This window comes from Podarcis cretensis (genome assembly GCF_951804945.1).
Source record: "Podarcis cretensis genome assembly, chromosome: 12".
NCBI classification, from domain to species: domain Eukaryota; kingdom Metazoa; phylum Chordata; class Lepidosauria; order Squamata; family Lacertidae; genus Podarcis; species Podarcis cretensis.
Window position 1 is genome coordinate 30,178,168 of NC_137181.1, and position 26,196 is coordinate 30,204,363.

Consider the following 26,196-nt stretch of genomic DNA (forward strand, 5'->3'; position numbering starts at 1 on the left):
CTAGGCCTGTCATTGCCCTTCTCCCAAGAAGCAGGCGTCTTTTAATTTCGTGGCTGCTGTCACCATCTGCAGTGATCATGGAGCCCAAGAAAGTAAAATCTCTCACTGCCTCCATTTCTTCCCCTTCTATTTGCCAGGAGGTGATGGGACCAGTAACCATGATCTTCGTTTTTTTGATGTTGAGCTTCAGACCATATTTTGCACTCTCCTCTTTCACCCTCAATAAAAGGTTCTTTAATTCCTCCTCACTTTCTGCCATCAAGGTTGTGTCATCTGCATATCTGAGGTTGTTGATATTTCTTCCGGCAATCTTAATTCCGGCTAGGGATTCATCCAGCCCAGCCTTTCGCATGATGAATTCTGCATATAAGTTAAATAAGCAGGGAGACAAAATGCAGCCTTGTCGTACTCCTTTCCCAATTTTGAACCAGTCAGTTGTTCCATATCCAGTTCTAACTGTAGCTTCTTGTCCCACATAGAGATTTCTCAGGAGACAGATGAGGTGATCAGGCACTCCCATTTCTTTAAGAACTTGCCATAGTTTGCCATGGTCGACACAGTCAAAGGCTTTTGCATAGTCAATGAAGCAGAAGTAAATGTCTTTCTGGAACTCTCTAGCTTTCTCCATAATCCAGCGCATGTTTGCAATTTGGTCTCTGGTTCCTCTGCCTCTTCTAAATCCAGCTTGCACTTCTGGGAGTTCTCGGTCCACATACTGCTTGGGTTAGCCAAAAAAAGGTGACTAAGAAAGATGTGTGAGAGGGAGAAAAAGAGACGGAGAGGCAGAGAGAATGAGAATAAATTTACCAGCCAAAAATTGGCTCCCAGACCACTAGGATCATTTCCGTTGTAAACAAGGGGTGGGGCACATTCCCTTCCTGGTAAACTTCCAGCGCCACGTGCCAGTGGTAGGTAGAACCAGAGGCAAAATTGGATGGAGCAATGTTTGTAAAATTTTATTTTTTTGTACAATAGATTAGCATCTGCATACGCTCACTCACCCTCCTCTGTCCTTCATCTAGACAAGTGAAGGGCTTTATTACAGTTCAAGGGCACATTCCATTCAGACGAAAACGCTCAGCAAGTGTGTGGAGCTGGGCTGAGTGAGGGGTGCTGCCTGGAGGCTGAGAAAAGTCCAGTTTTTTACCCAGTAACATTAGTTTTCATGTAATATAGGGAATCAGCCTTTTATATTAACCTGGCCTGCATTACGAAGATTTCTTTTTCTACTTAACAAATTATTCATTCATTAAGATCAAGCATAGATAGCTTTCCTCTCACAGAAGAAAACAGGAGACATCCTGCAGCAACAGAACTCTAAGATGCAACCACTCACTTACTCCAGGGCTGATAAAATATTTAAAAAGTAGGAACAGCATCTCTGCTGCAGCAACCCTCCCCCCCACAAAAAAGTAGAGGTGGCCAATGCGTCTGATGTAGAGAATTCAACAGGTTCATTCAACAAGCCACATGCTTAAAAGTACAAAACAGTGTGCAAAGATATTAAAAAACATAGGAGCTGTTCTTTATAAAAAAATAAATAAAACCTTTTGATTTATGGCTGTGGGAAAAAAGTCAAAGAGAAAAAAAATGTAAACAGGAGATTCCATTGATTTTTTTTTTTAACAAGAACCTCTGGGACAGACGAGGGGGAAAAATGCCTTGTGGGCCATCTGTGAACAGTCTCACTGCTATCGTTTTGCTAAAGGCATCTATGTTTGCCAGGTGCTGCTGCAGCTTTGCTTGAAAGAAACAAATCTTGCTCAGACACATCATCGTTAAAGAGTAAAAAAAAAAATGTTTATGGTAGCGCTTCAGATTCCATGCTCTTCTGTCAAGAGAGGGAGGATAAAAAACAACCACCATGAACTGTTTTTTTAATAAAACAACAACTCAATTGCGTCATGCCTCTAGTAACCTAGATCATTAATTCATGTTATATACTTTGTTTTTCTTGATCATAATATCTCTACTTAACCTAAACCAAAAACCATGGGGGGAAATATTGAATCTAATTATTGAGGCAAATCTATTCAGGGGCTAACAATGTTACTAAAACACAGTAAGAGCAAATGTAAGTCATATTTACTGGATGTCTCTTAAGTTTTTAAACAATGAAATTAATTCTTATAGAAAAATTTCTCATTATTGTCTTCCTTCAGATTCCCTAATTTTATTGTTTAGCTATGTAAGTTCCAACAGAGGATCAGGAGATTATTATACACCCCCTTGTCATATCTAGAATGTCTTATCAATTATGAGGAACAGGAAACATAATGCAACCTTCTTGGAACTATTATGGAGAATTTGGAATATTGTCTATATGATCAAATTGATACATTTTCTTACAGCAAGAAAGGTGTAGACAAGTTTATGTTTTGTGAAAAGTGCAGTATTTTTGTTATGTATGCAAATTTGAAGGTACAGGGCTCTGTACAACCATGTGCATTATTAAGTTCAAATTAAGAATTTTATGAAATGTAGCGTTTGATACATATTTGGCTGGGGCTGTTAGCAGTTGGATTCCAACAACATCTAGAGGGTCAGAGGTTTCCCACTCATGATTTAGGAGATGTCATCATCCATATCACCAGAATCAGCTGCAGGGCCCACATGGCTACATTCCAGTTTTATGCACCCCAAGTATCTGAATGTGTTCTCAAATTATGAACATTTATTGCTCTATCAAGCAGATAGGACAGTCTTCCCATCTCATGGAGAAACACTACATATACCCTCCAACTACCAGTTACTGCTTTATAGAAAGTTTTGAGTGCTTACATTCTATCCTATGCATCTTTATGCAGAAATACCTTTCGTTGTGTTATGTCAGACTTGCTTCCAAATAACTCTGCTTGGATAGTAGCACGCACCTCCAGAGCATCCTTCTCAGCTGAGGGATGCAGCAGCTCCATGCACCAGCCCCTCGCTGCTTTTTCAGGCAGCGTGGGACCTGCAGGGCACCTGAGCTGCCACAACCCCTCTGGGTACCCTCGCAGCCCTGAATCATCCCAGCATCTGACAGAGGGCCAGTGCCGTCTCTCCAGTGCTTGGGGGCCATGCTACACCGTCTGCCTGGCTGCCCCTCATGCCGCCCTGAAAGCCCAGCATCACTTTGTGAGACTCGCAAAAATGGTGTTGAGCTCATAGGACATCTGAGCTGTTGTGCTCTTCTCAGGTGCCCACCAAGCTCCAGCTGGAGGGCAGCTGAGAAGGAGGTAACAGGCAAGCACCACCCCAACACTCCTTTTGCGAGCAGCATAGGGCTTTCAGGACACCTGAGCTGTTGCCGCCTCCTCAGGCTCCCTCCTGCTGGAGGGTGTCTGAGAAGGATGCAATGGCTCATGACGGGCAGAAAGGTGTCTACCCTGAAACCGCACCGGGGGGGGGGCACCCCTCATGCTATGCCTCTGACACTGAAGCAAAGTCAAGAAGAAGAGTGAGCAATTATTGCTTCCCAGAGCTAGCAAGCAGCTTACATTTATAAATATTCACACTATAATGTAATCAAATATTACATCAATAGTTTAATATGAAGTCATCAGTCAGATAGCAAAAAAAGAAAGAAAGAAAACGTCTAAAATATAATTTCATGATTAACGTTGAGAAAGCAACCTAAGGGCATTCTGTAAATCTACAGCATGCTTCCCTTGGATCCAGCTCCAATATTTATCTTGTCCACACTGGCTATAGTACAACAGCAAGTGTAGCCATAATAGTAATGATGATGATAAACCTCTAACATGGCATTTAAAGAAGCTCTGTAAAAGTCAAAGAGATATTGCAAAAAAGAAAAACAGTTTTTAAAAGAAAAAAAATTCCTTCCAGTAGCACCTTAAAGACCAACTAAGTTAGTTCTTGGTATGAGCTTTCGTGTGCATGCACACTTCTTCAGATACCAAAAAGCTCATACCAAGAACTAACTTAGTTGGTCTTTAAGGTGCTACTGGAAGGAATTTTTTTTGATTTGACTATGGCAGACCAACACGGCTACCAGTTTTTAAAAGGTTATTTGAATGGCAATAGTGAAGTTAAGAACTGTGTACCTAAAAATCAAATTCGGATGATTGTCAGAGAGGCTGAGGGAAGTCCAAAATTGGAAAATTTGTTAAAGCTGAAGATGTGATATGTTATATATTTTTATTGTGGAAATTAATAAAAATTATTTAAAAAAAAAAAAGATAAACCTCTAACACAGTGCATTAACACATTGTTTTCTTTATTGTTATAGTGAAGATCTGAAATGCAGTGACTGTTTAATATCAACAGAAAATCTTTACAGGTTGCGAAAAACCCCAAAGCAGATATTTTCCCTTTGAGATGTAACAGTGAGTTGGTTTGAATTCATCTTAAGAAGCTGAGATATGGCCAAGCATCGTGCCAATGTATGCAGCCCCTTCACAAGCATGTGCCAGGAAGTCTTCAACTAACAATGGTTTCACATTTCTTCAAAAAACACTACAACAACAACCAGTACACAATAACCAGTCATTAAAACAATAATCCAGGAAAATACAAGCTTCGGAACAATTCGGGATATTAAGCCACTGTTTGAAGTTAGTTTAATAATCTGTCTTTTTCTAGGTTCCTGGTTTGGACAAAATGTGAAACTATGTTTAATAATGAGTTGTCCAATTTGATTGATTGCACCTCTAAGGAGTGAAGGGCTTGTGCACACTAGCAAAGGGCTCCTTTATATCCCCATTTATTAAGCCAAAATATGATTATCCAAGCATTCCCAGTGACTCATTCAGGTCTCTTGTTTGGAGGGAACATTGATACAGAAACTGTATTATTCACTGTAATACATACATTGAATTCTGCTGGATTCTGCATGTGCCCAAGAGTTTTAAAAAGAGCCTGTTACCCTAGTTTTACTTGCATCACAAAGCAAGTGGGAATAACTGGAAGAGCTGTGTATCTACAATACCACTTTTATTTTAATTCCATTCATTAATTTAAAAGCACTTCTCCTAGAACATCATTTCAGTTTTCTATTTCTTAAGACTAAAATGGAGCAGATGGGGAAGGAAATCACTCAAGGGTATTCAGTCTACAGTTACTACAACATTCTACAAGCAATACATCTTAAGATGATGTAATATGCTCCCAGAAGCTTGCTTCTATTTTTAAAGAGCAGTTTTCATTATGGATTTGAAGGGCATCTCTATCACACATTATTACACTGCTTTTAACCTATGAACAGCAATGATGTAGTCCTCCCAGCCATTTAATACATACTAAGTGACTGCAGGTAGACAGTTATTGATCATAGAGTAACTACAACGCTTTAACCAGTAGCCCTGCTATGGCAATTAAAATTCATCAAGTATATATGTTTGCGTTAAAAAGATTCTTAGAGCATTCCTCTAAAGTGAATTTTCCTTTCCATTCTTCCTTCTCTCCCTCTGAGTAATCAGTGAGTGAAAAGATCACAAGCTGGCCAGACACAATCTAGTTAAAGAAGAAATTCATTGTCTCCTGTTCCAAAGCAACTCTCTGGAATGGAAAGGAGTTTGAAAAATGACACTGACCGAGGATGAGTTTGCACTAGGGGTGCTCAGTGGCATCAGACAAGCCCTTAGCTGCAGTGGGGTGCTTCTGGGCTTGTCCAAGTGAAGAAGGTTCTGTTCAAGGCACCCTGCAAAGTACCCCTCCCCAAGGCCCTTGTGGTGACCTAGAGCCAAAAATGAAACTACAGACAAATGACTGCTTAAAAAAACCTACACCTTTATCGTCTTTCATATAAGGAAAATACATGTGTGTGAGAGTGAGAGTGAGAAAGGAGTTATAGGAAGAGCAAATGCCAGGGTGGAGAGAGGGAAAGCTCTGTTGTGACTGACACGTCAGGTTTGTAAGTGGAGGAAATTATTTTACCCTGACTCACATCCCTTTTAGTTCCGCACATACACACACTCAAAATCAACTTTAAAAGGTGCCTAGCACAAAAACCTCTGGGTCAATTTGCCTGAAATTTGACAGTTTCTTATCTAGGAGCACCTTTCTCAAGTCTGACATTTTCAGACTATTTCTCCAAGAAACCCTAAGGAACATTAAGTGGTATCATTTTGACCACCCCTAAAATTGAAAAGGTTGCCCTTGCTGGAAAACAACTGCAGCTATCAAATTGGCAGGATTCACCTCCTCTGAAGGGGTAGCAGTTGCTTCAACTTTGGTCCAATTCTACAAAGAAATAAAGAAAAGTTATAGATGGCTCCTTACAAAAAACACCTCAAACATTAAGAGGAGACCAGCACAAATAACTGTGGAACTGTTTGCTTGTAATTTGTTGTGCTTAATCCATTCTGAAAAGGCTACAAATTGCACTCACTTCTATCAAAAGGGGGGAAACGTTACAGTTGTATTTTCTCTCCCAATAGTGAATTCAGGCATTGTGTAATTTCCCCCCCAATGCAGACTGCCTCAAAAGGCTGTGGCTGAGTATAACATGCACGCTCTGCATGCAAAGGATCCCAGGTTCAATCCTTGGCATCTCTAGGTTAGGCTAGGGGGAAACCCTGCCTGAAACTGAAACCCTGGTGGGGCTCTGCCAGTCAGTGTAGCCAGTACAGTGGTACCTTGGTTCTCAAACGCCTTTGTACTCAAACGTCTTGGTTCCCAAATGACAAAAACCTGGAAGTAAGTGTTCCGGTTATCAAACGTGTTTTGGAAGCTGAACATCTGATGTGGTTGTCGGCTATTGTTTCTGTGGCGCCTGCACCAATCAGAAGCTGCACCTTGGTTTTTGAACATTTCAGAAGTCAAACAGACTTCCAGAATGGATTAAGTTTGGTGCTTTTGTTTTTGCTATTTATTTTGCATTTTTGTTTTTGAGGCTTTTTCGGTTAATTTGTTTTTGTGACTGTGTGGAACCCACTTCAGCTACTGATTGATTGATTGATTGTGCGACTGCAGAAATGGATAAAAGCCCCCCCCCCCCAACAATGACTATCAGCAGTGCAGGTAAGAGAAAAAAGTTTTAATTTTTTATCATCTACAATACTGTCTTATTTATTTTATAGTACAGTACATTGATCATTGCTTTCATTTTATGGATCAATGGTCTCGTTAGATAGTAAAATTCATGTTTTAGGGGTTGTTTCTAAAAGTCTGGAACAGATCAATCTGTTTTGCATTACTTTCTATTGGAAAGCGCGCCTTGGTTTTGGAATGCTTTGGTCTTGGAACAGACTTCTGGAATGGATTAAGTTTGAGAACCAAGGTACCACTGTACTCAGCTAGATCGACCAATGGTCTAACTTGATATCTCCTATATTTCCTATGTTTTCAACAGAGGACCCTGATAGTGCTGGGTTGAGTCCAGGGCCCCAATCACGTAGCAGTGCTTTGTAACTTATTGCCATGCACACTGTGCGAAACACCTCCTCCAAATTCTGCACAGAGCAAAATGTACATTTTGCAAATTGATTGAATTTACATGGTTGCATGTGTGAGTTTCTCAGGATACTGACTCATGTGTACAAATGCAGAGTGGTGGAAGACACACAGCTCTGGGTTTTTACTATCAGCTGAAATCCATAAAATGGCATCCACTGCTACACAGAGCCAGAACACTTTATAAACCTACTAGCAAAATGGCTGCCTGACATAAATAAGCAAAAGAGGAGAACATTTGCAGGTAGGAAAAATCAGCTTTTGCTCTGTAAACATGACTGATGGCAGCTCTGTTGGACTGACAAATTTCCATCTGCCAGCTTTTTTCAACCAACAGGTAATTCACCAGTCTGTACTGATGAAGGTCCAAAGAATAGAAATAGTAAAAACAAAGGCCAATAGAGTAAAGCATTTCCCCCCACCCAGCTTGAATGCAGAAAAAGAGAGAAGACAATATGCTTCAAGAAATGCAGCTCCTTTCCCAGTAAGTTTTCATTGTAGTGCAAAGAGCATGAAAACTGTCATACTGAAAGTCACCATCCAGTAATGCTTAGATTTTACAAAACAAAATAAAAAAATTCCTTCCAGTAGCACCTTAAAGACCAACTAAGTTAGTTCTTGGTATGAGCTTGGTATGAGCTTTCGTGTGCATGCACACTTCTATATAGTGAGAAGGTGGGGAGGGGTATTACTCAGAAGGGTGGTGGGATTGGGTGATTGGCAGATAGCTGTGATGAGCCTGCTGACGATTCTTAACGACTGCAATAGGTCTTACAGGAAAAAGCAAGGGGTGAGAAGGTGAAAAATGGCTTTGTCATGTATAATGAGATAAGAATCCAATGTCTTTGTTCAGACCAGGTCTCTCCATGGTTTTAAGTTTGGTAATAAGTTGCAATTCAGCAGCTTCTCTTTCCAGTCTATTTCTGAAATTCCTTTGTAAATACCCCTCTATTTCTGAAATTCCTTTGTAATACCCCTCCCCACCTTCTCACTATATAGAAGGGTCTGGTGACTTCTGTTTCAGTGTATCTGAAGAAGTGTGCATGCACACGAAAGCTCATACCAAGAACTAACTTAGTTGGTCTTTAAGGTGCTACTGGAAGGAATTTTTTTTATTTTGTTTTGACTATGGCAGACCAACACGGCTACCTATCTGCTTAGATTTTAGTTGGTGGAATGCTATTGAGTACCTATATATTCTCTTTGTACCTCCAACATACACAGGTTAGCTGTAAAGTTCAGATAGGCAGATCTTTCCCATTGTTCCATGTAATTTATGGAAAGAACAACAAAAAGCCCCACACAAAAAGGCAAAGAGGTGCCTAAAATGTATGAAATTATATGTTGCAATTGAGGGCAGGAAGAGAAAGAGGAGAAATGAATGGCTGGCATTTCTCTTGGCTTGGCATAATTAAGGAACAAAACAAAAAAGGCCACGTGAAGCAAAATACCCTGTATTTTGAAACTGCTCATCATTCAAAGCAAGTCTTGAATGCAATCCTGTAAAAGCTTTAATAAAGCCCAAACATTAGGTGCTCATTCCTGATAAGTCCTTAATGGGATGCCAGGTCCCATATCCTGTTTCAGAAAAAACACCTTAATCACAAGGATATATAATCACAATATGTTTATACACATATATAAACATCTAAAGTAGACCTAAGCATGCAGTGTGGCAACTTCCCTGTAGCACAGTACAGAACTGAGCATTATTGATCTCAGTAACAGTGCCAAAAGGTATTTGGGGCTATCTAATTGGAGTGGTGGAGAACCCAACAAAGCAGCTGGAACCCTTAAACACAGGGATATTGCTTGCCTGACATTCAGTAGTTGGAATGCCAATGTGTGCACAGCAAGGATAAAACCATCACATAAGTCACTCCCGAGGAACTATGAAAAAGACTACTGCTCCCTTGCCAACTTCGTATGGAACGTACTCAGGTGTTTTGCAGTAGGTACCTTAACTAACAGATTTGTTACATACTTAGGAAATTTACTCACCTTTTCCCAGTGCTTTTTTTCTTAAAAAAATGTTGAGGGGTACTCTCATTTTCCTACTCATATTGAAATACTGCCCCACAACGAGGTCAAACTTAGATTCACAAAATGTTTAGGGGTATGTGTACCCCTGCACCCCCCCCCAAAAAAAGTGCTGCCTTTCTCCCAACACACCAAAAATGAATAAAAATCCCATCTACTCCGGGGCACTCAGTTCTACCTTCACTTTTCTAAAAATAAACATTATTCAGCAAGGAGGTCTCGTCCACACTTCCACTTGTCCTGCCGGTTTCTCCTGGAAAAACCCGCTCTTTACCTCTGATTTGGAATAAATGTTAATTGTTTTTTCTGTGGATTGATGTTTGCCCTAATTCAGTGCTAAATAGTAGTTTTTTCCTGGGGAAAGCAGTGGGGCAAATGGAAAACCACTCAGACCCATGTCTAGAAAGCATAGAAGCCCTCTTGGACCTGTGGGACAAGCAAAGTGTGGACGAGCCCCAAGTCAGATATGCTGAAGCTCAATGACATTACTGGGCATAAACTTTCATATTTGCAATTATGTATGTATTGCACATGGGAAAAGACAATAAATGACAAGTAACTTTATTCTGACCATGTTCTCTATTGCAACAAATGACTTCATTTGAAAACTGAAATTGTCCCAAATATGCCAGTATTAAAAATGTTCTAATAATGTAGTAACACACCACTTCTATTCACTCAATCATAATAAAAAATTGCCACATCACCTGCATTGTCAACTGCATTCATCATGATTAGGAAAAGAATTTTCAGATTTTTCTTTTCCTAGCACATCTACAACCTCCTGAACAAAGACATACAGTGTAGTCCCCCTTGTTATGATACAAATCCTCAAATAACTTGAAAGATCTAGTAAAATACTGCCACCCAATGGCACAAATCAGAGTTGCACACTAAAAGACAAAAGCAGCTCCACTGTCCCTTCAGAACAGCAGAAACCTAAACACGGAAGTAGTTCTGTGTTAATTCTCATCAAGGAAACATAAGACATTTGCTTATCAAATTTTCAACTGTGAAGCAATGCAGATGTCTACTGCTGTTACAGGATGTGCTATGTAAAACCTGGTGTCCAGAAGAGGAAGTTAGCTTCTTCAAAGTTACAGGGTGTTTAGCTTGATGTTTTGTATTATAAACAATTCTAAAAGGCAAGTTCAGTAAGAGTGGGAAAAGGTTCAGAAAAGGGCAACCCAAATGACCAAGAGGATAGAGCGACTATGAAGAAAGGTCACAGCGGTTGAGACTTTTGAGTTTAAAGAAAAGGAGAGTAAGAGGCAATATGATACAAGTTTATAAAATTATGCATGGCATGGAGAGAGTTGATTGAGAAACGTTTTTCTCCCTCTCTTAGAACAACTCCATATCAAAAAGGTTGCAGGCCTTCAAATTCAGGCCTGAATTCTTGACAAACCAAGAGTCTCCGAAATGATGGCAGGGCATGTAGCACATACCGTAGATTTGCGGCTCAGATTTGCCCTAATCAACCAAACATCTTTCAACCAGACATTTTCAGCAGAATCTGGCTACACAAAATGTCCTCTGCCCATCTCCAGAGACCACTTAGCCAGTTATATGTGTGTGTGTGTATGTATATATATGTGTGTGTGTATATATATAGAGAGAGAGAGTGCGCGCGCGCGCTACAGATGCCTTCACTGGATTGTGAGCTGAGAAGCAACTTGTAGCTCAGGAGGACAGGACCCACTGGGGACTCAGCTAAGGTAAAGGGAGCCCTGACCATTAGGTCCAGTCATGGACGACTCTGGGGTTGCGGCACTCATCTCGCTTTATTGGCTGAGGGAGTCGGCGTACAGCTTTCGGGTCATGTGGCCGGCATGACTAAGCCACTTCTGGTGAACCAGAGCAGTGAACGGAAATGCTGTTTACCTTCCCGCCGAAGCAGTACCTATTTATCTACTTGCACTTAGTGCTTTCAAACTGCTAGGTTGGCAGGAGCAGGGACTGAGCAACGGGAGCTCACCCCATCACAGGGATTCAAACCGCCAACCTTCTGATCGGACTCAGCTACACAGCTGCAAATAAAACACTTTGAATGTGTTGTAAAGTGCAATATGCAATTGTGACACTAGATGGTGACTGTGAGCTATGGCAAATTCAATGCATTTTTCAAAATGATTTTTAACAAAAGCATTTTCAAAACGTTTTTAACATGTGTGTAGATTCCAACCGGGTATAGAGGCAGAATCAACAATGATAGCTAGCAATCAATACTCTTCATGGAAAAGAACAGGCTGCATGCATCTTCTATAGATTGCAATCTATTATGTTTACTTGCGAATAAGTGCAATTGAATTCCTCTCAGGTATAGAATTGCCCAGACGTTTACCTAAAACATTTATATCTGTCTTTCCTCAAAACCCTAAAGAGATGCCTACTATGGTAATATCTGATCCATTTTGTGTAATATATTATGTATGTTTACATATAATCAACTGTAATACAGTTACTTATAGAGCATTCTGTATCTACTCTTAAGTAAGTCCCATTAAATTCAATGGGACTCACGCCCATGTAAATATGTATAGGGTTACACTCTTAGAAAAACATTTCTGGTAGTTGCTTCTTACAAAGATGGAAAATATATTCACTATCAGATGAACTATATCCTGCCACATGGGAAAGATCAATTTATGATTAATTTCACCCTCAGTCCTAGATGTTGAACTATATTTCTCTTACTGAGATAAAACCCATGCTCCATTACCATTTCTCAAGCATTGCTCTCTAGCAAATGGTGGGAATTTTCATACCTTCCTAAACTTCTCCATCTGTTTGTAAAGATCAGGATCCAGTTCTTGAGACACATCTTTCATCCACAACAAAGCTCCTCGGTATTCAGTTCGGCACTGCTCCATTCGATTGACCGTCAACCACGTATCGGAAATAGCTCTGTACCTAAATGTCTCCACTTCTTGGTATAGCCTGCACAAAGGAGTGCGCAATGCCAACCTGTGACCAAAAAAGCAAAAACAAAAATGGCAAGTGTAGGGACTCCTGAAACCAAACCAAAAGAGACTTTTTAGGCTTTATTTTGATTAGCAAACCAGAGAGACAAAGGGTTGCTAGAAAGGAAATGCCAACGGAAGGAATGCCAACAAGCAAATTAGAATGGGACCCCCCCCCCCGCGAGGTTCAGTTCGGATGGTAACATTTAGGACAATTTTTTCACAAGTACACAGCACACAATTTCTCGATGCAAGAACTGATTTAGCAAATCCATTTTTTCCTGATTGCTTCTGGTGTATTAAAAAAAAATTAAGAAAGCCTGTTCTCACTAACAGTTCATTAATTTCCACATTCTCAAAGACTGAAGCTTTCCTTCAGAATCCTTAAATGGCACTTTCAGAGAAGCTTTATAACCTGTTGAAATGTAACCAATTAATTAACAAGGCAATCCTATGCCCATCTACTCAGAAATAAGTCCCACTGGGTACAACGGGCCTTACTTCCAGGAAAGTGAATGTCACATTGCAGCCTAAACAGAATATTTATTATATCAGTGAGCAGCCCTAGTTAATTTGCACAGTATGCTGGTGCTGTGGTGAAGCAGCTAATATTTAATATGCAGACACAAGGTAAAAGTTATTGGCCATGTGGATAACAGGCTAAGCATTCAAAGTATGGAGCCAGTCTGGGTGAAAGATGAAAGTTCCCTCTTGCAGTTTCTAGAATATGGTTCCTATTCCATCCTGAGATCAAGAGAAGCTTTCCCTCCAAATCATACACCTTGACAATTCTCAGAATACAGCACACACTACCTTTTTCTGCTATCACTTATCTGGAGATATTCACACATAGGTTCTCTCCATTTAAATTGGAGCGAATCTAGTTTAATCAACAAAGAATTCCAGTTTGGTGCATGCATGGGTGACCTAGCCATCAAACTCCTGAATATCTCAAACTACTCATAATGGTATACGGTATCTCTCTAAGCATTAGGAGAAACAAAGGACTCTTCCTTGATTGGGCGTTCCATTCTGATGTTCCTGGTTCACATATCATTTATACTAAATTATACAAGATAGCACTGGTATTGGAGCGAACTTTTTGTACTCTGTCCTAGGCTATCAACTTCTGGCAATGTGACACCATCCACCATCCAAACAGGCTTGCATCTCTTGTGAGACACATGCCTCACAAGATTGCTCTGCTGGGTCCACACCAGTTCAGGATTTCCTTGCCTCTGAAGGTATCCTGACCTGGCCAATGATCCTGTGTGCAATCTGGAGCTGGGAGGATAACAGTACCTAGTGAGATTGTATGGAACAAAGCCTTCTCAAAGCATGCTATCAGGAAGATATGACAAACTCTTAAGGCGTTTCCAGCTGATAGGTTTCTGGGACAAGGATGGCTTCCCCCTGGCTTGTGTCCAGCAAGGCTGAATACCACAAACCAAGGAACGATAGCTGTTCTATCCTCCTGACAATGAAGCTGTGATACTTTTGACATTGGAAGGTGCAATAATGTCCTGGTGTACCCTGCCTCTAAATGCCAACCTGATCACAAGGATACAGATGAACTCTCTGATGAAAAGAAAACACCATTTTCTAATTAGTGATGCATCATACTAAACCAGAGGATGGACATACACATTTGAAATTGATGCCAAGGAGTGGGGGTGTATGATCATACTGGAATTAAAATGAAAAGCGGAAAGTGTGTATATGGTTAGCTCCTGGGTCAAGAGGAAATACTTGAAGAGGGACTGTCCTGTAGAGGCGAGTGGGGGAAGGAAGTGAGTGTGGGTCCCTGTCTGCTGTACTTAAATATAGTTGTTGGTGTTTGAGTTTACTTGAAGTGCCTGGAGTCTTTTTTTCTGAGAAAGACAGCCCTCTTAGTGACAACACATTTGACAAAGACTTCTGGCTTTAACAAACCAGAGATCAAGATGTGTGGCCCTCTTTGTCAGAAGGCTGAGCTGGAAACTGAGAGGGATCCTCTCTGCAGAAGGGGATTGTACGTTTCATTAGCTCTTCAAATCAGAGAAGGAATTAATCTTTTAATTTCCTGACTATTCTCCTGTGTCTGAATGAGAAGCTCAGGGAGGACAGGCAGGGAACAAGTAAAAAGTCTGGGGAGGATTCAGAGAGGAGGCAGAAAAAAATCCTGTGTAAGGACCTGGGAGACTGTGGTTCAAAACCCCATTTAGCTCTGAGGCTCCCACTGGGTGATATTAGGCTTAGAGAGTTACTGGCCAAACTCACAAGGTTGTCATGAAAATAAAACATGAGGTGGGGAAGAGAAAGAGAATTGTAGATGCTGCCTTGAACTCACTGGAACAAGGACAGGATAGAAATGTAATATATAAGTGACATTGAGGAAGAAAGACACCCCTCCCCCCAAAAAAAGAAAAGAAAAGAAAAGAAAAAAACAGACAAAAGGTACAGCCAGCAGTCCTTTCCTGCAGTCCTGCTACCAGCAGTCCTTTCCTGCTTTTTATTAGGGCTGCTGGGAGGCTGGAGACAGAAAAAGCTTGAAACCTCACGTGGGCTTCTTGTGCAGGCCTGCTTCAGAAGACAGGGCAAGGATGGTAAGCTATTTCATACATGAAGTCTCTCTAGTCAAACATACCTTTGCTGAGAGGAAAAGCAGAGGGCCTTTCCTGTAGCCTGCATCATCTTGCCTGCTCTGGTTTTATCCTGAGAACCTTGGGATCGGAGAAATTTCCCCAATTCATTTTCTTCTTGAGACAGAACTGAGATTAAAAAAAAAGAGAAAGTGGTGATGCACCACTAAGTTTAAAGAAGGGAAATGTTGCATTGCCCCCATTATTCAGGTCACAGAATAACCCTCCAACATAACCCTGCAATTTCTAATTAACCTTCATGAATCCCACGCACTTACGAAACAGACGATCGGGTTCACTTCAGCACATCCCTTCATGGGATCAGTGTAATGTAACAAGAACTGCAAAATGACCTCTACACTGAAAAGGCAACAGGAGAACGTGCTATTTTTTGCTTGAATAGAGCTATAAGCTTGGTGGGATCAGATGAAGTAGACTGCTGTGACCTGACTACAATACCTAGAATTTCCCTTGATTGTTTTACACTCTCTTTCAACTCCTTGAGCCTGATGCTCAAGTGACAGAAGTTCACAGGGGCTCATCAAATGGATGCTGATTGAAACAACTTGGGCACCATGCACCCTTCAGTTCTATTCCCTCTTTATATTTGCATTTTTGATTTAGAAGATTTGGTTTCAGAGAGTTTGCATTTAAATTAAGAAAATGTTTTAAAATATTGATTTATTTTTTAAAGCAAACTAAGGAAGGGCAAAGCATGTCCTACAGGTCCATACACAATAGCAAATGTGAGGACCAAATTAAAAGGTACCAAGTTATGCAATCTCTCAATGGGTTATTTTTACTTTTTTCTATTTCCTTACATTTATATCCTGCCTTTCTTCCATCATGTAGCTCAAGGAGTTACTTAAGAAGTTCAAGTGAGTTATCCACTCACTGATGACGCTGACGATAATATTAATAACCAGGCTGGCTGATTTTCAGCAGGTCTCCTATGCCTTCAGACCATACTCTGGAACCAATGTTTTGCTTGAACAGCTAACACTGAAAAACAGGTACAGGAGGGTGCTGCTTCAAGCAGAAGGACAGAGGATACCCCAAATTGCTATATTCAAGTTGCTTTTGTTCTTGAAGGACAAAATATACAGCCCCCCCTTTCTGCCATAAAAAGCAGCTTGGAGGGGGGCGCACGCTTTGACAGGACAAACAACAGGAGGAGAAAAGGTTAAGCAGCTCCCTCACACTCTCTACCACAGCCTCTGATATTGCATTTCCTATACATACATACATATATATATATATATATATATATATATATGCACATGCTAGGGAGACATTTCTCATGTTTCTGTGTAACACAAAGATTGGACCAGTTTATCAAACTTGGGGCTGTCCCTACTATCAGAAAGAGTGGAGTAGCTACCTTAGGCAGCAGTTGGGATGAGGAGGAGCAGTGCTGGACCCTTGTAATCTGTCCTAAGGCACACACAGTTGCTGGCCATTTTCCTTTCTCAGCAGACAGAGCTGTGTGTGTCATGTGGTCTGCTCTGCACCTAATAAGCTAGCCCACACCCCTTAGGTGTGGTGGAGGATGTCTTGTCATCAATGTCGAAGTAAGATTTAACTACAAGCATGGTTTGCATATGAATTTGGAGAGGCATCTTGTCTTTGGCCTCAGACAGCAAAATCACTTGGACTGGATCTGGTCAAGTTTGATGTAATATCATATTTTTCTTAGCCATAATATTTGTTTCCACCAAATGTACAAAGCTATCTTTAAAACCTAGAATGATAAATAATTTTAGCATCAACTTGAACTCTGATTAATGCTGCAGAATACCTCACAATTATCTTCATTTTACCACTGATTAAGTTAGGCTGAAAAGGCAAGGCTAACTACAGCTAAAATACTTACAACAAATCCTTTTTTGATATAGTTCAATTGCTTTAAGTAAATCCATACACGTCCTCTGAATTGAATGAAAGAGCTGAAATGAAACATAAAATACAAACTATTGTTGAGACAGGAGACACAGAAAAAACACTTTCCTTAAAACTATATTTCCCTTCAAAACAGTATGTTGCTTCTGAAACCTTATCAGCTTTCCTTGCCTATGAATTGATGTTTTCCTCCAATGTACAACATCACACATGCAGCAATTTTCTAATACAATTCCTATATAAATACAAAGCATGTGAGATGGTCTGAGCAAATCAGTTTGTCTCACGGGCATTTATGCTCTGTGATATGTTCTCTGCCAGTGAAATGCAACCATGTTTACAGTATAGCAGGAAGGCCATTCTGTGCAAGGAATGTGACGGCACAAATTTTAAGAGGTATAATTAAGGTCACAGGCAGAAAGTAAATATGTAAAATGTAATTTGCAAGCTGGAACCACTCCAAGAAGTAAACACTCAAACTAGCCAATATTTCCAGAGATGAGGTTTATATTATTTTAGTTTTAGAATTTCTCAGGAATTAAATAGTTACGAAAAAAAGAGTTCAAATCAGACATCAACATTTGCTTATTTAAAGAGAGACCAGAGAGGGGTTAACAGGTTCTCTGTTATCTATGCTAATTCCAAGATAGCACTGCTATGCTTGTTTTAATTCTACTGTTAGGTAACGAATATCCTTTAAAATCAGACTCATAGAACTGTAGAGTTGAAAGGGACCCCAAGGGTCATCTAGTCCAACCCCTGTAATACATGAATACTCAATCATACATGACAGATGGCTATCCAACCTCTGCTTAAAAACCTACATGGAAGGAGAGTTTACCACCTCTCGTGGGAGTCTGTTCCACTTTCAAACAGCTCTTACTGCCAGGAAGTTATTCCTGATATTTAGTTGTTTCTTGTAACTTGAACCCATTGCCCTAGCCTCTGGAGCAGCAGAAAACAGCTTGCTCCATCTTACAGCCCTTTAGATCAGGCTTCCTCAACCTCAGCATCTGGAGGGCTGAGGTTAAGGAAGCCTGCTTTAGATATTGGAATATGGCTATCTATCTCTTCTCGGTCTCTTCTTTACCAGGCTAAACATACCCAATTCCCTCAACCTTGCTAATAAAATGGAAAAACATCAGCAATTGCACACCAAAAGAAGGAAAGTAAATGGCTGAAAACAGACTTCTATGGCATAACACTGATTTATTTGCTACATTTGTATCCCATTCTTCCAAGAGGTTGGGGACACTTTTTTATCTTTACAACTAAATCAGGTACATGAGCCAGGGGACAGTGATTTCAATTAGGTGCATGGAGCTGTTTCTTGATTTCTCCTAATGCAGTTTCTCCTGCAGTAGTGCAGCTAGGATATCCAGGCCAAAGTCCAGGGACTTGCAGCTCAGGGGGCCCTCAAATTACCACCCAAAGAAAAGGAAATGGTGGAGGCAGAGGCAAACATCAGGCCCAGCATCAACATCTAGGCTGGCATGGGCAATCTAAAGTTCACACTAGTTGCCACAGTATCCTTTCTTTCTACTTGTTTTCTTTTTTTAAAAAAATTGCCAGTGGGAGGCCAGCCAGACACATAAGGGATTACAGATGCTCATTTTACTATTAAAAGAATATTGTCCTTTTCTACAACAAAATCTGTTTATCATCAGGGAAGCAGAAGCATACTCTATTTTATTCCTGTATTCATGATGGTGCTATGCTTTAAGTGAGTCTTAAAATGAGAAATTGCAAGTGCTCTGTATATTTCTTTCATTTATCAAGGTTGGTAAATGTGTTGGGTTTCTTTTCTTTCTTTCTTTTTTGGTGAGGGAAGGTCTGCTCTAACTTATCAGGAAAGAAAAAGCAGTTGAAAAGTACAGAATGGTGCTGGGAGGAGATAAATGTTAACAGTGTGCTTCACAACTGGAGCGCTACGCATGGCCACCTTAAGCACCTCCCAGGCTCCATTAAGTCCAGGGTCAAATTTTACTTAGCTGCACCACTGTTCTCATGCCTCATGAAATGCCATATCCAAGGGTCCCTCTAACTTTAGGGTGCATTTGAGGGGTAGAGTTGCAAGGGGAGCTGCAACAGGGAAGCTAGGACTGAAAAGCCACAGGGCATGAATGGCTTTTTGGAACCTGGCCCAATTTTAACGACCTTCTAAAATAGGATTTTCCCCCTTTGTGAGGAAATATCTGGGCTGCAATGCCTACCTCCAGTTTTGCATCCAGATCTGCATCTGAGGCCACCACATGTTCATCCTCCTTCTTTCCTGTGACTTTGATAAGAGTTTGTTTTGTCTTCCAGTATTTCTGCTGCATTTTATTGACCACAGACTTCTCTTGGCCTTGGGCATACCGATCATAAAATTCCCTTGAATAACTGCTAGGAGGCAAGATGCTAGTTTATTTACAAGAGATTTAAGAGACAATTTGAAATCATGTAAGATATCACATAAGCAGCATTTGATGCAATAGCTCTATCTGTATTTACACTCCTTTTTTTTTTAAAAAAAAATTTATTAAGAATTTTTCATTTACAGTAAAAAAAAATGAACATAACATTGCATATCACATATTTTCTTATCACTTCTGGACTTCCTCACATCTCCCGCTCCTACGTTCTAGTTTAATACACTTAAAACAACAATTTATTCCCTTATCTCCATCCTTACTGTCAAATTTCGAATATATTTCAAATTTTAGATACGTTTATTCCAATCCTTACAAAAGAAAATTTAATTTAGCCTAATAATTATCTAAAAAAAAAAAAAAGGTTTTTCATCTTATATTTAAATTATCTTCATGATTTACTTCATCTATTTTGATGGTGCCAATTTGTCTAAAATCAAGCATCCTGCTTAACATTCATACAGTTTACAATATTTTTGCAGATAAAGCTTAAATTTTTTCCAGTCCTCTTCAACGATTTCTTCTCCCAGGTCTCGGATTCTGCCAGTCATCTCAGCCAGTTCCATGTAGTTCATCAGTTGCATCTGCCATTCTTCCAGTGTGGGTAGATCTTGGGTTTTCCAGTGTTTAGCAATAAGTATCCTTGCTGCTGTTGTTGCATACATGAAAAAAGTTCGGTCTTTCTTTAACACCCCTTGGCCGACAATACCCAAAAGGAAGGCCTCTGGTTTCTTAAGGAAGGTATACTTAAATACCTTTTTCAGCTCATTATATATCATTTCCCAGAAGACCTTTTCCTTAGGACAGGTCCACCAAAGGTGAAAGAACGTTCCTTCATTTTCCTTACATTTCCAACACTTATTATCAGACAAGTGGTATATTTTTGCAAGTTTGACTGGGGTCATGTACCATCTATATATCATTTTCATTACATTTTCTTTCAGAGCATTACATGCAGTGAAATTCAACCCAGTAGTCCACAACTTTTCCCAGTCCTCAAACATAATATTATACCCTATGTCCTGTGCCCACTTTATCATAGCCGATTTAACCGTTTCATCTTGTGTGTTCCATTTTAACAGCAAGTTGTACATTCTTGAAAGTACCTTGGTCTTAGGCTCTAGCAATTCCATTTCTAATTTCGATTTTTCCACCTGGAATCCTAATTTTTTATCAAGTTTAAAAACTTCTTTAATCTGGGCGTAGTGTAACCAATCTCGCACTTTATCTTTCATTTTCTCCTGACTCTGCAATTTCCAATTGTCTCCTTCTTTTTCTAATATTTCCCAATACTTTGGCCATTTGGCCTCCATATTGAGTCTTTTTCGGGCCTTAGCTTCCAATGGTGAAAGCCACCTTGGAGTTTTATTTTCCAATAAGTCTTTATATTTTGTCCAGACATTAAACACTGCCTTTCTGACAATATGGTTCTTAAAAGCCTTATGAATCTTAGCCTTATCGTACCATAGATATGCATGCCAACCAAACGCATTGTTGAAACCTTCCAAATCCAATACATCAGTGTCCTCCAGAAGTAGCCAGTCTTTTAGCCAGCAGAAAGCTGCTGCTTCATAATACAGCCTTAAGTCTGGCAGGGCAAAGCCCCCTCTTTCTTTCACATCAGTTAGTATCTTAAACTTGATTCTGGGCTTTTTGCCCTGCCAGACAAATTTGGAAATATCTCTCTGCCACTTCTGGAAGCATTCTGTTTTATCCACAATCTGTAATGTTTGAAACAAAAACAACATTTTTGGCAATACATTCATCTTTACAGCGGCGATTCGGCCTAACAAAGAAAGTTTCAATCTTGTCCAACTTTCTAGATCTCTCTTAATTTCTGACCAGCATTTCTCATAATTATCCTTAAACAGATTTAGATTTTTTGATGTTATATTTACCCCTAGGTATTTCACTTTTTTAACCACATTTAACTCTGTCTCTTTCTGAAACCATTCTGACTCTGTATCTGTCAAGTTCTTTCCCAATACTTTAGTTTTCTGTTTGTTTAATTTAAATCCTGCCACCCGGCCAAATTCTTGGATCAATTGTAATGCTTTTTTTGTACTTGGCTCTGGCTCCTGTAGGGTCAAAACTAGGTCATCTGCGAACGCTTTCAATTTGTATTGTTTCTCTCCGACCTGAATTCCTTCAACCATCCGGTCCCCCCTAATCATGTTCAAGAGCACCTCCAAGACCGAAATGAATAACAATGGGGAGATAGGGCAGCCTTGTCGTGTTCCCTTTTCAATTTTAAACTCTTCCGTAATCACATTGTTAACTATCAGTTTAGCCTTTTGTTCTGAATAGATTGCCTCTATCCCATTTTCAAAGCCCCATCCCACTCCCATTCCTTCCAGATTTTTCTTCATAAATTTCCAAGAAATGTTATCAAAGGCCTTCTCCGCATCTATAAAAATTAAAACTGCTTTTGTATTAATATTTGTTTGTAAAAGTTCCAAAATGTCAATAATATTCCTTGTATTAGCAAACAAATGTCTGCCAGGGAGAAAGCCTGCTTGGTCCTTATGAATTACTTCATTTAACACTTTCTTAAATCTAGTTGCTAATATGTCTGCAAATATTTTGTAATCCACATTTAAAAGGGAGATGGGGCGGTAGTTTTTAAGTTGTGTCTTTTCAGTTTCTGATTTTGGTATCAATGTGATAAAAGCTTCTTTCCACGTTTCCGGCGCCTTCTTCCCCTCCATAATTTCATTGCTGACCTCCATCAGTGGTTGTATCAAGTAATCTTTCAATGTCTTATAGTACTTGGAGGTCAGCCCATCTGGCCCTGGAGATTTGCCCAATTGCATGTTCTGAATGGCTCGTTCCATCTCTTGTCGTGTTATTCTGCTATTCAGGATTGATCTATTTTCTTGTGACACTTTTGGCAGCCCATTCTTTATCAGAAATTGTTCTATCTGTGCCTCATCTTGCGGACCTTGAGTATATAGTTGTTTAAAATACCTCTGAAAGCACTTTCTGATCTCCATGGGGTTCTGAACATTTTTCCCTTCAATCTCTAAATTGGTAACTGTATTCATTTTCTGTCTCCTTTTCAACTGCCATGCTAGCAGTTTCCCACATTTATTTGCCGATTCAAATGTTTTTTGTTTCATTAATTTAATTCTCCATTCTATTTCCTGGTTCATCAATTTAGAATATTGTGCTTGGTATAATTTAATTTCTCTCAGAATCGGCTGTGACTTCGGGTTTGATCTTAATTTCTTCTCCAGTTCTTTAATTTTCTCCAAAATCTTGTCTTTTTTCTCATTTTGTGCCCTTTTCTTTACAGCATTCTGTTGTATCAAGAACCCCCTCATCACCGCTTTACTTGCGTCCCAGATAGTTGTTTTTTCCACTGAAGTGTTCAAATTTATCTCAAAATAGTCCTTCAAAACTTTTTGGGCTTTTTTAACAATCTCCTGATCTCTGAACAAATTGTCATTCATCTTCCACCTAAAGGAGCCGGATGGTAGTAGTGTCATATCCATCTTTACAGCATTGTGGTCGGAGCAGGTTTTTGGGCAGATTTCCACCTTTCTGGTCTTCGGTGCCAGGCCTCTAGATATCCATATTTGGTCTATTCTTGTCCATGTCAGCTGGGCTTCAGAAAAGAATGTTCCTTCTCTTCCCAAGGGGTTTTTTGTCCTCCAAATGTCAATCAAGTCCATATTGTCAGTCAGTTGAAAAAAAGTCTTAGGTAGTCTGCCATCTTTTGATATATTTTGATTTTGTGACTTATCCATGTTGGTTGATACCACTCCATTCATATCTCCCATCATGATGATGTTATCATAGTCCAGATAGTCCAGGACGCTCTCATGCAACTTCTTGTAAAATTCTGATTTCCCCTCATTCGGTGCATAAATTCCTAATATCAAAAATTTCTCTCCTTGATGTTGTATCTCAATTGCCACAATTCTTCCTTGTTCATCTTTGAATAAGAGTTTAGGTGCCAGGCTCTCCTTTGCATAAATCACCACTCCTCTCTTCTTTACTTTGTCCGAAGAGATAAATTCTTGGCCTAGGCTTTTGTTAATTAACACTTTCCTATGGAGCCTGGTCACATATGTTTCTTGCAAACAGATAATGTCCAATTGTTCCTTTTTTAATATATGAAATATCTTCCTCCTTTTTTCCGGGGAGTTACAACCATGAATGTTCCAGCTCAAAAATTGCAGAGACATCCTGGATAAATCTGTTATTGTTCTGGTGGTGGTGTCTTTTTTTCTGGGTCTCCAGGTTCTGGGGGTGAAGGTACAGCCGATGCTCCAGGCCCAAAGGGTGTTTCAATTCCTTTCTGAAGGTCCTCTCCGTGAACAATCAAAAATTTGTCTCTGTCCTCAAGTGTTTTGATTTTAACCTTCTTCCCTCTGAAAGTGAAAGATAATCCCTGGGGAAATTCCCACCTAAAGATGATTGAATTACTCCTTAGCAATCCAACCAGTTCAAGGTAGGCGGATCTAAGATCCAACAGTTGTTTCGGGATATCTTTGTAAATTTCAGCCCTTTTATCCAAAATGTCCAGTGACTTTTCGTAGTGTAAGCCTAATATCTTGTCCCTTTCCTCCTTTGATCTCAAAATTATCAAGCAGTCTCTGGGCTTGTCTTTCCTTGCAAATTTTCCAAATCTAAAAGCCGATATAATTCTAAAGTCCTTTTCCTCTTGGATAGGCCAGAACTTGGTAAATTCTTTGGTCAGGAACTCAGCTAAGTTACCTTCTTCAACCTCTGGTATTGACCTTAATCTTAAATTACTTTCCCGATTCTGCAATTCTAGCATAGACAGATACGTCTGGTGCCCTTCGACTTGTTTGCAGAATGGTTTTACCTCTTGTTCTAAATTTTCAACTTTTTGGCTGGTTGCCTCAGCTAATTTGCGATTTTCAATAGTGGCCTCAGTTAATTCTCCAATTGCTTGTACATTCTGTGCTACCTGTCCAGTTATTTTATTTAGACAGGCTGTGTTTTGATCTATTTTAGCTGTTTGTTCATCAGCTTTCTTGTCCAAAGATTCCAATTTTTCATATATTTTCTCTAAAATTGCAGCAGTTGCTCCTGTGGCCATATCTTCCAATTGTAGCTGCTCTGTTCCTTCTTCCAACAGCAGCCCAGGCACACTTTCTTCTCCCCCTGTTGAGGGCAAAGTAGGTACAGAAGATCTACGTGTCTGTAAAGCTGAGGTTAGGGTTGTTTGTCTAGTTCTTGGTCCTCTTCTTCTTGTACCGCTCATTCCAAGTTTATCTCTGAGTCAAGGTCAAATTCAGATGTTCCCATGGGAATACAGCAGCCCCAGAGCACCGTCGAATAGGAGGAAAGGAAAGAGAAAGTAAAATAGTGTCACTGCTGTAAGCCCAAAATCCTCTAGGGGGGGCTTAAAATTTCTTATTGAGAGAAGCCGGAACAAAAATAAAAATAAACAGGCTAATAAAGTTCAGTTTATCCAAAGACCTTCTGTAGTTAAAATTTAGCAGAGTTGGTGTTAACAGTGTTACAGTGATTCTGACAAGTACCGGCTGATGATTCAAAGTAGCAAGTTCAAATGCCCTAGATTGTTGCAAGTCCAGTTTTAAAGTAGCTAAGTCTGCAAACTGACAGCTCTGTTCCTGGCAGCCCAAGTATCTGGGCTTCACAGTCAATAAATTGTAATTCAAAAGAAGAGGATAAACACAGTCCATATAAAGAGTAAATCATGTAGTTAACTTGTGCCCTTTCTTTACGTAAAAACAATTTCAATGGGTGCTCAAAACAGTCTATTTAAAAGCCTCTTTAACGACTCCACCTCCAGCTCTTTTGCTTTGAAGTTTAAATAGCAGCGGAAGACGGACTTCCTGTTCTCCTCGCTCCGCTTTTAGCCAAATTTCCTCAATTTTAGGTTCAAATTGTAAAGGTCCTTTCTTACTCACGGGTTGTTGCCTTCTAATTCGAAAATTTTTCAGGAAGAAAGGTCAGCGCTCACTGACAGCAGCTGCGCGGCTTCGTTCCGCAGAATAGCGATTGACTCACAGCGCCGCAACCCCCTCTACGATCGGAGGCTCCTTAAGGGGTCTCCTCTCCGTTTTAGGGGCCGCTTCTGGCACCCGCCAAGTCCCACGTCCTCAGGCTCTTGCTGCCTGAGGTTTTTCGGTGCGGGTCTCCGCTTTGCCGTAGCGGACGACCCGTTTCTGCGGAGCTTCCTCCTCAGCAAGCAAGGAGGACCGCCATTGTCGTTTGCGCCGCCTCCGGAAGTCTGTGTATTTACACTCCTTATACAGTTCTACACTGACTTGCATTTTCCCAACCTTAGCTCCTACTAGAACCACCCTAGTTTCCCCGGCTTCTTCATACTTAGGAGTATGGATGAACTATTCTGCAGCTAATGCAGTATAGCTTGAATTTTTTTTGTCAGTTTTGAGAAAGGCCGTGCCTTAACTTCATTGCTGCTACATTTACAGATACAAACACAGAGAAATTTACTTACTATTTGTGGTCGTCCATCTTTTGGTATTTTCTTCAAACACTATGAAACAAGGGGAGAAAAGCACAGCAAAATGATTGATGTGATTATGCATCCCAAACCTTTGTCGTGTTTATACTGTTTACTTTGAAAAATATAATGCAGATATAAACCCAGTACAGATACAATACTAGATTCTTGCAAATCATTAGGTGCAAATATGGAACCTATCTTATGAACACATGCCACACCCACCTTTCTATGGAGAAATGTTATTCCCTCCTCCTTTCCAGTTAACCATGATGCTACATAACAATTACACCAACACAAACTATCATCAATCAGGTTCCCTCATAAGCCACCTCAAACCATGGTTATATTTTGGGCTAGTAAAGCACTAGGGGTAGTGTTCGTTCATATCATGCTAA

General features: G+C 40.0%; 1 protein-coding gene across 7 annotated transcripts in view; it reads right to left on the minus strand.

Moving 5' to 3' along the window:
• ICA1 (islet cell autoantigen 1) overlaps window positions 1–26,196 on the minus strand; it is a 70,041-nt gene that overhangs the window by 33,434 nt on the left and 10,411 nt on the right. For 4 of the 7 annotated variants that reach the window (XM_079948176.1, XM_079948181.1, XM_079948175.1 and 1 more), the window contains exons 2-6: window positions 25,793–25,831; window positions 19,132–19,303; window positions 16,893–16,965; window positions 15,025–15,148; window positions 12,204–12,402 (exon numbers count right to left, since the gene is read on the minus strand). In XM_079948176.1, the coding sequence (XP_079804302.1) occupies window positions 12,204–12,402; window positions 15,025–15,148; window positions 16,893–16,965; window positions 19,132–19,303; window positions 25,793–25,809 (585 nt within the window). In that variant the 5' untranslated portion in view covers window positions 25,810–25,831. The remainder of the gene's footprint in view (window positions 1–12,203; window positions 12,403–15,024; window positions 15,149–16,892; window positions 16,966–19,131; window positions 19,304–25,792; window positions 25,832–26,196) is intronic. The other 3 variants (XM_079948179.1, XM_079948178.1, XM_079948180.1) reach the window with 1 other exon arrangement.